General features: G+C 44.1%; 1 protein-coding gene across 2 annotated transcripts in view; it reads right to left on the bottom strand.

Annotated features, from left to right (window-relative positions):
• Ptprb (protein tyrosine phosphatase receptor type B) overlaps positions 1-15476 on the bottom strand; it is a 112700-nt gene that overhangs the window by 30572 nt on the left and 66652 nt on the right. For both annotated transcript variants that reach the window (XM_029482951.2, XM_021173460.3), the window contains 7 exons: positions 14368-14631; positions 11495-11758; positions 10115-10396; positions 8039-8317; positions 7360-7509; positions 4072-4315; positions 803-909 (listed from right to left, as the gene is read on the bottom strand). In XM_029482951.2, coding sequence (XP_029338811.1) covers positions 803-909; positions 4072-4315; positions 7360-7509; positions 8039-8317; positions 10115-10396; positions 11495-11758; positions 14368-14631 — 1590 coding nt within the window. The remainder of the gene's footprint in view (positions 1-802; positions 910-4071; positions 4316-7359; positions 7510-8038; positions 8318-10114; positions 10397-11494; positions 11759-14367; positions 14632-15476) is intronic.

Below are 15476 nucleotides of genomic sequence, written 5' to 3'. Positions count from 1 at the left end.
ATATCATTTGCATATAACCCCACACCCCCTGTTTGCTGTAAGACACCTCTGGATTAATTTAGAAGGCCTGTACAATGTGAATGCTGTGTCAGTAGTCAGTAGACTATGTTGTTTACAGGGGGAATGGCAGGGCAAGAAAGTTTGTTTATAATTAGCACAAACCCAATTTGGTTCTTGAACATTTTTTTTGATACATGGTATTGAAATTGTGGATACAGAGAACTAGCTCTGCATGTATATTTTCTGACCCATCTACAACAGAGAGCCTTTTGTGCCAACTTATATTTTGACTTGTGTAAGCTCTTTAAAAAAAGAAAAGATTTATTTATTTATTATGTATATTATGTATACATCATCTGCCTGCATGTATGCCCACCAGATTCCATTACAGATGGTTGTAAGCCACTATGTGGTTGCTGGGAATTGAACTCAGGACCTCTGGAAGAGCAGTCAGTGCTCTTAACCTCTGAGCTATCGCTCCAGCCCCCTCTGCCCACCCCTACCTCTGCATCCCCTTCGTGTAAGCTCTTGATATTGATGTTTTTTATTCCCTTAAAATTTTGTTTTTAGTGGAAAAACATTGCGTACTTCCCTGTTTTCTATTCTTTTTTTTTCTTTTCTTTTCTTTTCCTTTCTTTTCATTTCTATCATTTTTTTTAAAGATTAATCCCCTTCTAGTCTGTTTTACAGAGCTGCTATAATCTTTCTGATCCACACAATCCATGGTCACCACCTCTCCCACTAAAGACCCCTGTGGTGACTGGAGAAGGCATGGATAGGCGGGAGGAAGCATTAGGTTTACCTGACTCTGTGGTGATGGGCATAGAGAAGAATGTATCCGAGTAGAGAGGTTTTGTGAACTCTTTCAAGTCCTCGTCAAATAGCTGTGTAAACGCCCGGATGCTGATTCTGGAGGGAAAAAAAGTTTATTTATATGCAAATTGGTAGCCGAGGATAATAGGATGGGCTGAAGACTGTGTTCAAGGGGAAACAGGGTAGGTAGCTGGTTGTTCTGTACCTAGGGTGAGATATGAATTATGGAACCCGACAGACATGGCTCATACAGCCATTCACTGACTTGCTCATCAAATACTCATCGAGCCCCTACAGTATGCAGGTCCCTTCTCTCAGGAGCCAGGGATAATAAGAGGAACAAAATCTAAATCTCCATATTCCCAGAGATCCCATTCGTAGGGAGGAAGTAAGACAGTAAACCCATGGATGCAATGTGCTCAGTGACAATGAGTACCACCTATACACAAAGAATACTGCAAGTGTCACTATGGTGATTGTCATTAAGACAGGCAGAGTTCTGACTACACGAAGCTATTTAATACGTGGCTCTTCAGTGTGTTTTGAGAAGTTATACCTCCTCTTACCAACTGTTCTTAGCCTATCACATCCTCCACAGGACTGAACTAAGCATATTGACAAAAAAACAAAAAACAAAAAAAAAAAAAAAACAATGTTGAGTTCTAGGAAACAGGTATGTGCTGTGAGTTCTCAAAAGCACATATATGTGCTATGAGATGGTGGGGCCGTAAGGATGTGAGACTCTTCAGGGTTCAGCCTGGCTCACTTCTTTGTTCATGAACATTGGATGAACAATTTTGTGCCAAGTACTTGGTGCAGTGTTCTGTAACTGATGAGATGTCTGTCTCCCCAGTTACACTGAACCCTTGCAGTCCAGGGACGAGGGCAAGTAATTCCGTAGAGGGGTAGAAGCTGTAGGGAAAATTCAGGATTCGAAGGATGTCGGGCTAGGAGCTGTCAGTGAAGCCAGGGGAGAATGTCACAAAGCAGCTCTGGCTGGCAGATATGGTATGAAGCTGGCCTAAGGGTGAGCTGGCTTTGTAAGCAAGAAGAGAAACGTATCCTAAAGATCATAAAAGTGCCCCACTCAACCTGGCTTTTGTATGTAGCTGCTGGGGACCAACCTGAGGTCCTCCTGCTTGCCTGGAAAGCACCTCCCAGAGCCAGCTAGCTCCCTCAGTCCATGCTAGGTTACTCAGTCACCATGTTACTCATGTTAAAGGCTTTCTCCACCAAGCCATGCATTCCCAAGCCACCTTACGATCAGACAGACTGTCACAAGACCCCAGTGCTTATGTTAAAGAAACCGTCACCTTTATTTATAATGCTCCCTAAATGCAGAGTGGTAGTGCCAGCAGGTCACACATACTAAAGAGAAACTCCTGTTAGTTTCAAGTGTGAATGCTGTTGATTTAACAAGGAAAGAAATTGTATGCTGAGTTTAAAGATCTTTGCCGAAGTGTGGTATGTCCCAGAATTGCTGATGGTCGCAACAGGGAATGATAATTAAAATGGAAAAGGGCTTGCTATTGCAGGGTTCAGTACTGTCTGTATCCCAAGCAGACACTGTAGTCCTTTGGCTAAAGAGGGGTATTGTACCAGTCATGTTCTTTCCTCTAAGTGAATGGTTTACAACCGGAAGGTCATGACCCCCAAAAAGACCATTAAAAAAAAACCACAGATGTTTACATTACAGTTCATAACAGTGGCAAAATGACAATTATGGCCGGGCAATGGTGGCGCACGCTTTTAATCCCAGCACTTGGGAGGCAGAGGCAGGCAGATTTCTGAGTTCGAGGCCAGCCTGGTCTACAGAGTGAGTTCCAGGACAGCCAAGGCTACACAGAGAAACCCTGTCTCGAAAAACGAAATAAAAAAAAAATTACAGTTATGAAGTAGCAATGAAATAATTTTATGATTGAGGGGTCACCACAATATGAGGAACTGTATTAAAGGGTTGCAGCCTTAGGAAGGTGGAGAACCATCGCTCTAAGCCAATGAACAGACAGACACAGTCCTAGCCAATCACAGTTTCCACGGTTTTGAACCCAAGTTACCAAGAAGCTGAGGACTCTTGACTCTTACAGAGATTTGAAGGGTCCGGGTTTCTGACCTTGTTTAAGCTTCTTGCCACCTCTACTGATGTCCTTTGTGTAAAGCCGTGGGCTTTTCTGAAGTTGAGATTCCAGGAGGTAACAGCAAGCTCGTGAAGAGGCCTGGTGGTTACTTGGAGTTCTTGCCCAAAGCAAGTCTTCTGTTTTAGGGAAACCATCTGCTTGCCTTTGCTGGTGTGTGTGTGTGTGTGTGTGTGTGTGTGTGTGTGTGTGTTACAAAGAACTCTCTTAGGTGTGATAATACGGTCTCCTTTGGGAACTAGCAGAAAGAAAATTCTATTTGGTCCCAGAAGTGGCACTCAAAATATGTAAGAGTCAGTAAGACCTTGACCCTCACCAGCCAGGATGCACAGTGACTGCCAGGGAACCTGACTGGCTGCTGTGTCGACTGGATTATCACATTTGCCACAACACCCAACAGTGAATGTCCATTCCTTGGAGGAAAAAAAAATTGGGTATCTGTGGCTTATCACCCAAGAGAGTAGCTTTGGTTCCCTTTCTCTTGAGGATGCTATTTGGGATGCCTCTATCTGCTTTTGGGAAGACAATGGAGAATAAGAACTCCACACATTCCTGCTGCTGGCTGCAGCTGTGCCTTCTGGGGACCAACAGCAAGCATCTGATCCGTTCGTTCGTCTGCCACCTCGGCGGGAGGAACAGGTGCTTCATTCATTCAGGGCTCCCTTCAAGGCTTCTGCCTGGGCCACAGAGCGCCTTGGTGTTTACACACCTTCGAGAGTAAGTCTAATTTCAGCCTCATTCTAAGTGTATGACAGTGCTTCATATTGCTTGGGTCTCCCTAAACTCAGTCTATTTGAAGATTTCACAACAGTGAGCATTGTAAATTACTTGGCAAATGCTAAAGCAGTTGCAGGATTAAAAAGAAACGATATATTAAAAGCCCCCAGAGCGTCACACAATGGATTGGAGCTTTGGTACAGTGTTGAAAGCCCCCTTTGCACGATACCTGTGAATGGAGGCAGGAGCCTAACTTTTATAAATCACTCTCTATAATATAGAGTACTCCTGAAGCGCAGGCCATTACTCTACAGGAGCTCACAGGCAGCAGTAGCCCAGGAGGCTGAATACCTCATAACGAACGATCGCCGTCTGTCTCCCTACAAACGACAGCAATGCATCTCACCTGTAGGCGGTGTGTGGCTTCAGCGGTCCATCGCAGAATTTCTGCTGACTGGGATCACATTTGCCACCGAGGCTGTCCATCTCTGCTCCAAGCTTAATGTTGAAACTTTTAGAACTGCTGTCGGGACTTTCAGCACATTTGCTGGCAAAATAATTGGTCTGGTAGACTCGGATGGAGGCGTTGTGTCTGTACTCCAGGTAGGAAGGGAGAGGATGCTGCTGTTCTGGCTTCAACTCATCCATGCCTGCAGGAGAAAACTCACAGTTAAAGACTTTGTGTGTGTGTGTGTGTGTGTGTGTGTGTGTGTGTGTGTACGTGTATACATGTGTACACGTGTACGTATCAATTGAGTGCTACATTCCCAAGGCTCATCCACTCTCTTCGGTCATCCTATAATACAGATCCTGTGATCTCAAAAGGTGCTATGAAACTATTTTTTTTTCAAAAATACATATAAATAATTTTATAATTACACATGTGCCCAAACAGTTTCTCAGAACATTAGATCAACCAATTACATCAAAGAACAAACAGCATGCGCCCCAGCTCCAGACAATGCTAACTCTTCATCAAGAGAGTGAGGCTACCTAATAATCCTTTTACCTCCTCAAACTCACTGTAGTTGCAGAAACTCAAATGACCCAGGGGACAGGAAAGAGATAAGAAAAATCAGCGCCCCGAGGCCAGTGGTTGTCCCCCAAGGACATGCATAGCCAGAGGCTAGTTAGAGCCCTGTTCTCTTGAGTACAATTTGATCCTGGCTCAGATGTGTCTGCTCACCCCGAGCACTTCCCAGAAACACCCTCCTTGTCCACCCAGCCTGCGGTGTGTTTGGGCACTGTGAATTAGTTTTGATGTTGTGTGTGTGTGTGGGGGGGAAGAAGTGTAATAAGGGAAATATTATAGAGATAGGATTCTGCCTTGAATGTCCTTCAAGAAGTGGGCTTATTTCAGCATCTTGCACTTTATTCAGTAAGGTCTGCTCACGGTGAGTATATCTTAGGAAAACAATGTCTGATTTGTTGGCATTTTATTTATCTGTACCCAGGGAAGCAGACTTGTGAGTAGAGAAGGAACTGACCAGGAGAGATTAAACCCCATAACTGAGGTCCTCCCACTGTTGTAGGCAGAGCCCCCATTTTAGAAAGGCTCTAGACAGAGAGAGATTTATGGTGCATCTTTAATCCTCTTTCCTCTGTCCAAGGAGCCTACTGAAACCTTGAAGCACCTTTCAAAAGGTTCTCTGGGTCCCTCCTTTTATACATCTCTTTCGTCATGCTCTTTCGATAGTAGAGCCCCATTTGAACCAGGATAGTTAAGTCTCAGATGACAGACGACCTTCTACAGTCGGCTGGGTTTTGTTGTTAATTGACCTTTCCTGAAATGGAGATATTATTTTGTTGGCAATAGTTGAAGGTGAATATTGTGTTTAGGATGAGTGTGTATGGATGGATTGCTATCATTCGGTACCAAGGGATCATCGCTCAGCATTGTGGACGCCAATAACAGAAAAACCTACCTGGCTATGGAGCACAGGACCAGCTTCTCTGCCGGTGTGAGATTTTTGGTCACTGCCCTAGACTCATGTGGAAACACACTATCTCCATTGCTGCCTAATTAAAGTCTATTCATGGCTCACAAATCTATCTCCAGTTCCAGGGTGTGAGGAAACCTGGAATGCATCATTGACCCTTGAAATTATTTAATTAATTATGCATAACCATTTTAGTACAACTAAATAGGATGTAAAACCATACAGACTGTTAAATACCCACTGAAACTAAAATGCCATTTAGTCTAGAAATCGGTCCAGTGTTCACCAGGTTTAAAAATTCTCCTTGATCCACAAATGGCTCAAAAGTTGTCAGAGATGCTGAGGGAAATCCATGTACATATAGCACCTTAAATAATTCTGAGAAATATAAGGAAGATGAAATAGACCGATATTCCTGTGCGTCCTGGCATCCCTTTCGGAGACTTAATACATGAATACATGTACATGAATACATTTAACTCCAAAGCAACACCTCCTGCAGGTGCCTTGACAGAATGTGTCGATAATAAACACCAAAGGTCACAATTCAGTTGTGTACAATGATGTGACAGTTCTTGCATGGCATTTGTCCAGTCTGTGGAAACTGGGTCACCCCTGTACTTTCTACAGAATTACATAATGCAATCTACTCCTAACAATTAAGAGTTGGGAATGGTAATTACGTGTCTGCAATCTCAACACTGAGGAGAAACTAAGGCAGGAGACTCAAGAGTTTGAGGTTAGCCTGGGTTACAAAGTGAGGGAAAGACCAGACCAAGCAACATAAAAAACAAACAGACAAACAAAACAACAACAACAATACACAAAAATTCTGTCACCCAAAACAAGCAATGGCAAGATCAAGCAAACAGAACTCAGAAAAACAAGTTCCGTAAAGTAGTGGTACTTCAAACAAGCATCGTTTCTTCTCTTTAAGTTTTTGGGAATTTTTGTGAATTGATGGAGTTTGCGAATATGTGTTTCTCAGGGGTATTTCATATAAAAGGAGATAGACAGCATTATGATATATTATATATATGATTTTTTACATATATGCTACTTAATGGCAGAATTAAAAAACAGAGAGTAAACAAAATTGATGGGTAGCTAAGAGGATATTCATATATTTGCAATTGTGCTCTAAAAGTTAGTGATCTCTACATTTTTTTCTTTTATTTTTAAAGATAGGTCTTGCTACATAGTATAGGATGGTCTTGAACTCATAGGAGTCCTACTGTCTCAACTTCTTTTTTTAAAAGATATATTTATTTTATGTATGTAAGTACACTGTAGCTGTCTTCAGAGACACCAGAAGAGGGCGATAGATTCCATTACAGATGGTTGTGAGCCACCATGTGGTTGTTGGGAATTGAACTCAGGACCTCTGGAAGAGCAGCCAGTGCTCTTAACCACTGAGCCATCTCTCCAGCCCCTATCTTAGCTTCTTAAGTACAGGGCTCATAAGTGTGGGCAACTCTGTTCAGCTCAATAGTTATGTTTATGATTGGTTTATTATTGCTATTTTTATTATTTTCCTTGCACTTAATCATTATGTCTAAAGTTAGAAGGGCTCATTGCCAAAGGACCCTCCGGGCCGTTTCAATTGTAGCTATCTCCCTGCATCCAGCCAAGAGTGAACTGAGTATTAAGAATTTAATTTTCTACTCTTCAAACTTTCTCATCCAAGGAGCCTTGTCACGACCTTGAAGAAGTCAGCTCTGTGTCTTCGAGATCATTAGCTCATCATTACTTACTGTCGGCCTCTCTCACCACCACAGCGAAGTATTTAACTGCTCCGTTGGTGTCGCTGAACCAGCTGCAGTTGACAGTAAAGTTGATGGAAGATTTGCTGATTAGCACATCCTTTTCATTCACACGGATGTGTGGAGGCGGTGGAGGCGGGCCTGGAAAAGAGGGGGAGGAGCCAAGAAGGGTCACGGGGTGCTTTCTCCTCCTGAACAGGTCAGAGAGGTGAAGGTCTGGAGTCCTCTCGGCCTCTGTGCGCTAGGGAATGTGTGATTATAGCCTCCTCTCCTGAATGTAAGTAGGCAGAGGAAACAATTTGCCAGTGGCACATTAAGCATAATGAAAGGGGCGTCTCCTCTGCAGGATTTCCTCAAGGTAGAAGCATCAAATTGCTTAAAAGCTCCACTAGTTATATACTATCTAGATCAGGCAAGATGATGCACTTAAAAATCCTGACTCATTTGGGCACTTTAACATTGAAACATTTGTTAATGCAAAACTTTATCCAGAGAGTGGTCTCCATTTTCCTGGGGCCATTGGATTCTATTCCCCAGGTAATAACAGGACAGACTTGCGTACACATGGACTGTGTGCAAGTGAATGTGATTGGTAGAAATGACGGAGAGAGATTTGAAGCTCTCTACCCCATGTGACAGGGGTCCCACGAAGACCTTTGGGAACACTTACGGTCTATCATGGTGATGGTGCTATCTTCAACCACCTCACTGGTCATGCCGGCCGACTGCACCTTGATGGACACCAGGTACCTCTTATGAGGTACTAACATCATGATGTTGAGCAGTGATTTTTCTTTCTCCAGCTTTCTGGAAAACTCGATTTCTTGGGTATCCATTTTTCGGCACTCAATGCTGTAGCCATCAAAGTCGGAGTCAGGAGGTATCCAAGAGCAGGCAATGGCCGTGGAGTTCTGGGGGCGGCAATGCAGGTTTTGTATCTTGTCTGGCTCTGTGGGAGCAAGGGGGTGGAGGGAAGAGACCGATTCAGCTGTGTGGAAGATGTTTCCTCCAGCACCTTTGGGGATAACTGTGTGAGATGTAAATGGACAGTTCTTACAACTTCTTGAATTGCTTTCTGGGAAAAATATTTTTAAGGAATCATCATGGAAATTTCCTGGCTGTTAGACTGCACTTTGTAAAAAGAAAGTTTAGTCTGGGCTGTGGTGGTGCATGTCTTTAATCCCAGTGCTCAAGAGGCAGAGGCAAATGGATCTGTGAGTGCAAGGCAAGCCTGGTTTGTAGAGCAAGTTCCAGGAGAGCCAAGGCTACTTGGTCTTGAAAGACCAACCAACCAACCAACCAACCAACCAACCAAACAAACAAACAAACAAACAAAATCAACCAGCCAAACAAAACTAACCAGCCAACCGACAAATAAAAAATCTACCAATATTAAATGGGACCACTGAGATGTCTCAGCAGGGAAAGGTACTTGCCACCACCACGCCTAATGGCCAGAATTCCATCCCTGGAATCTATATGATTATAAAAAGACGAATGACTTCTGCAAGTTGTCCTCTGACCTCCCCATACTTGTGTGCCGTGGCATGCACACACATGAAGACTCATGAGAGCACACACAAAGCAAGCAGATAAGTACATGTAAAAAAAAAAAGAGTTAAAAATGCAGCCAGGGATGTAGCTGGGCAGTTCAGTGCTTGCCTAACATATGTAAGACCATGGATTCTCTCTTGATCACTGTCAACCTGAAACAGCACAACAATAAAAACCCTACTAAAAGTGAAAGTGCTGTTTCCTTAGAAAATCACCAATGTGCTTTGAAAAATAAGCTCGTGTGAGTAACAGCGGAACCAGATGAGCAGAAGGCCAGGCAAGCCCCCAGCCTGAAAGCAACGTCTTTACCAACATTTTTGGGATAAATGACTTTCCACCTGCACAGGAGGAAATCAAGAATCTGTCCTTTGTATAGTTATTGTGATGGAGTGGGGGGACACGGTCAGCCACTTGGAATACTGTCATTGAATAGAGTCATTACCCAATACATGTCAACTCTGCTGAAAGGGCAAGAACTGCAGTGACTCCTGATCCTGATCCGTGCTAACTTCCATCACCTTTCTCCAGTCTCTCCTACAGAAACCTAGATGGAACCTCACCATGTAGTCTCTGCTGTCAACTCCGAGTAACCTTCCAAAATGTGACTATACCTGTGATGCCTCTGTGACTATGGGGCAGCCTGACTTTGAGTGAAGGTCCCACATTGACAGCCCAGAAAATAAGCCATTTGGGGACTAGGCTCTCTTTAAGCCTGAGCTCTGCCCAGGTAGGACTCCTTCTGCTCCTCAGTAGCCACATTTCTGTGGTCTCTCAGTGGTTTATTTTTCTCTACATATTCTCCATTTCTTGTTCCACCTCTACCTGGTGAATTCTCCTCCTCTCTAGGTTTCAATTTAGATGTTTCTTCATTCAGGAAGCCTCCATGTTTTGGGTCCCATGCCTCTGACATGAATTCAATGACATTTGCTTCCCTTTCACACCCCAAATACAACTGTCTGTCAACAATACTACTTTCCACCCAAGCTGCATGAGGACAGGGATCACCCTTTTGCTGAGGATTGTTTTTAGTACATTGCTGTTAGCTGAATGAATGCAAAGAATCAAAGGAGATGTCTACCTGCATCCAAGTCCTGCCATCTCAAATCTAATCATGGATTCAACCCAACCCCTGTCGGAATGATACGGTCCTCTCATCCCCTCTGAAACCCAAGATAAGAGAAACAAGCCGTACTTGTCCTCACAGACCCAGAAATTGGTTTGCTGTAGGTTTTCCAGGAGTCCCCGCTCACAGTCTTGACACTGAATTGATAGGACCTCCCTGGGTGAAGCCCGTGCACAATGCGTCCTTCTGACTTTCTGCTGTTGTAGGGGTTGAAGATGGTAAGTGCATCTCCAGGGAACCACTGCAGCTCAAAGTCATTGTAGTCTGTCCAGTCTGGGGGTCCCTTCCAGGTGATGGCCAAGGAGGTGTTCGCAACATCGGCGAATGACAAAAGACTTGGAGGACTTGGGGCTAGACAAAAAATAAAACAACAACAATTAAAAAAAAAACCCACACAATCAGATTTGAGACAGAACAGAGTCAGAACATTGAGTGACATCAGATCTACTTTATTTTTTTATTATTTTTTTTTTTTGGTTTTTCGAGACAGGGTTTCTCTGTATAGCCCTGGCTGTCCTGGAACTCACTTTGTAGACCAGGCTGGCCTCGAACTCAGAAATCCGCCTGCCTCTGCCTCCCGAGTGCTGGGATTAAAGGCGTGCACCACCACCGCCCGGCCAAATCTACTTTAATGTATGAAGAGATAACATGATAACATAGATGCAGATACTTTCTTTTATCGTAACTACCACAAATAAGGCGCCGCCTAACATTTTATATGTCTTTTCTTAAATTCTCATAACTAGAGCTTCTTTACGAGGGTGCTACTGTGTATGAACATGCTCCAAATGGGTTACGTATATAGGGAAATATTTCACCATATTTGGAAGCAGTAGGGCTGCGTTTCAGAGACAATTCTGTCTAGTTTCAGATAATCTTGTAGACTGGCTCCAAGATGGGATACAGATAGATATACAGATATATAGATATACAGATATACAGATATACAGATATACAGATATACAGATATACAGATATACAGATATACAGATATACAGATATACAGATATATACCCAAGGTGTAACAGCAGCTAGGAGAGACTATTCTATAGCAATGCCGTGATGGAGCATGCCATTGTCATCATTTTTCAGATAAGAAAACAGAGGCTGAGACACACCGTGACAGACCTTGCTTCATGCATGCGAGTGATGGCAAAAAAAAAAAAAAAAACCCTAAGAACCTAGTGATGATTACATAAAGCTCGGTTCATCTTAGCACTGTGTGTGTGCATTACATGTGGACATGTGCATGCACACGCACACTTGAGTGAGTGTGTGACACAGAGAGAGACAGAGAGAGAAAGGGAGAAAGAGGGAGTTGGGGAGGGAGAGAGAGAGGGAAGAAGGGAGAGAGAGGGGAAGAGGGAGGGAGAGAGAGGGAGAGGAATTGTATCATTTAAAGTCATAATTAACATACATCCTTAGAAGTCACTTGACTGGGCTTCTTACCTGTTCTGCCCTCCCCTGTGACTTTATTGCTGAGGTCCCCACTGTGAGTCACCACATACAGGGTGTATTTCCTTCCAGGAACGAGACCTTGGAAACGCCACTCTGTCACGTCCTTTTCTTTCCAGTTCTCCTTCTTCGTGCCGTTAGGATTGTAAAGAATCAGCTCATAGAAGTCAAAGTCCCCGGAGGCCGGGCTCCAGCTGAACCACAGGCTGTCTGTCGTGTTCCGATGGGAGCCTTTGAGATGGTTCACGGCAGCAGGGACTGAAAGCAGAGACACTCACGCTGAGAACAAGACGGGCACAAACCCACGTGACCCACAGGTGAGAACCTGAGCCGTGCTGGGAACATGGTTCGGTTGCATGCACCGTGGACTCAGTTCTTGCTGTTGGTTCAGACCACTCTTGTTGGGCAGTGATGGATACAAACTAAGACGAGTCAAAACAGGGGCCACTTCCTCATAGTGGACTATTCAGCAGTTATTAACTCGAGGCAGCTGTGTAATGCCAGGAAGCTTCTAGAACACTCAGGAAATGGTTTCAGCATCTCCTAGCCTGACTGACCTCTCTGACAGCTACCATCCTGCAGCCACCCTGAGTCTCTTTACTGCACTATTTACCTTTAGGGCCTCTGTTATATCATCATTTTTTTCTTGTCAAAGTCTGTATGGACATAACCTCAATTTAGGAAAAGAAGCACTCAGAGCCCTTTCTACGACGATATAAATCAGCCACAACACTGTTGCACGTAGTTTTAAAAAAATGAGCCACACTAAATTCCACTAATAGCTGGCATCTGCGGTCTAGCCCACCCCTATGGCCAGCCCCAATCAGCCATCTTGCCCTGGTTCCTGTGGCCAGCCTGCTGCCAAGCCACTCTGATCAAAAACCTGCTCCCGAGCTAGCTCTCTCTGTCTCCACTTGCTAAGCTGACCGAACCAGTCTTTCCTGAAATGCCTGGTGCCCTCATTCAGTCCCCTTAGACCCAGGAAATAATAACACTGGAGACTTTTATCAGCCAGATTTATAATGGTAAATCTCCAACCCCCAAATAAAAAAGAACACAGAACTCAATTGATATAATTTCAAGTTGCACCCCTAAACTGGGCAAATGTACCCTACATTATTCTACTGCCCATCTATGAAATCCCTACCCACTTGTGGCTTGTCCAGGCCTTGTGGGTCAGCTCCATCTTTATCTCCTTCTCCCTTCATCTTGTCTCTCCCTGGCCTCCATCTCATCTCACCCTTCTCTTCTCCCTTTCTCTTCCTGATCTGCCTTCATATCTTTGCCCAGTGATTGGCTTCTTGTTATCTTTATCAGCCAATCTAATAACTAGTGGGAATTGCCCTACACAACACTACCTGCTCCATAGGTATTTGATTTAAGCTGGTATTCTTTGGATAATGAGGATTTGTTGGGGACTCTTCCCCCCCCCCTTAATATGGGATCTTTCTATGTAGCTGAAATCCTTAAACTTGCTCGGCTCTCTCTGCAGCCTCCTGAGTGTTGCGGGTGAAGCTGTGTACCACCATGGATACACACATCTCCCATCTTCTGTTTATTAATGGTTCAAGTTCTCCTGACCAAGCATAGAGGTAACAGTCTTAAGATCTAGGCAATGTGGTTTGTGGTCGTGGGTTGTCATGGCTCTTTTTCAGCTCCCTTGGGGGACAAGTAGACGTCCTTGGCATACTTTTCATTGAACGTCCTTGGCATACTTTCTTTGCATTTCTCTTCTTACCTTCTGGTCTCAGCTGTAATGTCCTCTGTTTTAAGTAATGTCCTGTTCTGCTAAGCCATGGTCTGGACATGCTCATTTCATGGAATTTAAGGTGTTTCAAAGTCATCTCCCTTTAAAATCTTCTATCCCAACTGTGGTGGTTTGAATTGCCTTGGCCCATAGGGAGTGGTAATGTTAGGAGGTGTGATCTTGTTAGGGGACATGTGTCACTGTGAGGGTGGGCTTTGAAGCCCCTCCCAGTGCAGAAGAGTCAATCTTCTCCTGGCTGCCTTCCAATCAAGGTGCCAGAACTCTCAATTCCTTCTCTAGCTCCATGCCTGCCTGGATGCTGCCATACTTCCTGCCATGATGATAATGGACTGAACCTCTGAACCTGCTAGCCAACTCCAATTAAATGTTGTCCTTGTAAGAGTTGTCTTGGTCATGGTGTCTCTTCTCAGCAATGGAAACCCTAAGACATCAATCCTCTTCTCTCCTCTATCAAGAGGCAGTCTAAGGTCAGGAGCTTATCTTTCTTGGTCATTTCGATTTTCCAGGAGTCGTGTACCTGGCACCTCAAAGCACTGAAATGCAATTGCCAAATGATGAAGAAGTTGGAAAAATTCAACTCATTTACAGCCCAGAGAGATTTCTGTATCCTGGTTTCCTGGAACTCTTGTTCATTTTAACTAGAGCTGTTTACAACACATAGTGGTCAGTGTGAGCATGCATACATGCATTTGTGTGTGTGTGTGTGTGTGTGTGTGTGTGTGTGTGTGTGATTTGTAGATACAAAGTTGACCTTCTGTGGACCTGCCCCGGCCACAATCTATTCCTTGTAGGAAGTTGCTGGACATACTTTGACTAGAGCCATGATGGTTACCACCCTATTTTGAATAGTTTGCTGGCAAGTAGAGGAATTGGGTTAATTTTTCATGAACCCCACCAGATAACTAAATAGGAACGATAGCCACTAGAATAAGAAGACACAACTCATAGTTAGTCTGAGTTAGAGTCAAAGTTTCAAGGTCAGACATTCATATAAAGTTCCACTCTGGACAGAATTGGGAAGGATGAACAACCAAGGCTGAGCCGGTGGATACTGTGACACCTCCCTTGCAATCCCTTACTGTTTGGGCCTGGGTCTTACCTGTTCTGCCGAATATAAAGGACTCATTAGACAGCTCCCCACTGTGAGTGACAATCACCATCTTGTACATTCTGCCTTGTAGCAAGTTCTGGAAAGAGAAGCTCTGGACTAGCGGGTCAACTTGCGCTCGTTCCTGAAGAGTTCTGTCTGGGTTGTATAGGAAGATGTTATACCAGCTGAGTTCACCCTCTGAGGCGGTCCAGCTGAAGGACAGGTATCTACTGGAGTTCTCTGTGATCCTCAGATTGGTGACAGCTGCTGGGACTGAAAGTGTCAAGGAACAAGAGAATGGGTCAGCATTTTGCCATATCCCTGAAACATCCCAGAATCAATACCTTGGTGGACACATTCAACCCCAAACACATCATCCCTTGACTTTAAGATACGTTGACTTCCAATAGATGCAAACAGCAGGCTCCTAGCATGGATTTCCCTATAAGACTTTAGTGACAGCCTTTTCTAGATGATGTTCCTGGCTCTGATTTTTACAGGTCTGTGGCCCAGACAAATATTTATGTGTTTTTGGGAAGACTTGGGGCAGTGGTTCTCAGCCTGTGGGTTGTGACCCCCACCAGGGTCCCAGATCAGATATCCTGAGTATGAAATGTTTGTATTACTATTCACAACAGTAGCAAAATTACAGTTATGAAGTAGCAACGAATATAATTTTATGGTTGGGGGGTCATCACATCATAGCATCCTAGCATTAGGGTCATCCTAGCATTAGGAAAGTTGAGAACCACTGCCTTAGGGCATCATGGCTAGAGTTTGTATTGCTAAATCATAGTCTCCGTGTACCATACTGCAAAACAAGAAGCATGTGATCGAGAACAGAGAGCCAAGCTCACAAATTTCACCATTAGCCGCACATCTACCTTTCAAAGAAGTGGAGTTTCATTAAGTTTAAAGCCGGTGAGTCTGAACATATGTATGGTGGTTGAGAAACTGTTCATCCCTGGCAGCTGTGGGGTCAAGTACAAGCCCATCCACTGTGTTCAGGACGAGTGTCATGCCCATTACCTGTGAGGACTTCTGCTGTGAGATTCTTTTGTCATTGAACTCTCATCAATAGACCTTACTCTCTGCATACAACAAGCAACAAAAACACA

This window comes from Mus caroli, unplaced genomic scaffold (genome assembly GCF_978045245.1).
Source record: "Mus caroli unplaced genomic scaffold, Mus_caroli_1 scaffold_9, whole genome shotgun sequence".
Taxonomy (NCBI): Eukaryota; Metazoa; Chordata; class Mammalia; order Rodentia; family Muridae; genus Mus; species Mus caroli.
This window is presented reverse-complemented; position numbering and strand designations above follow the sequence as displayed.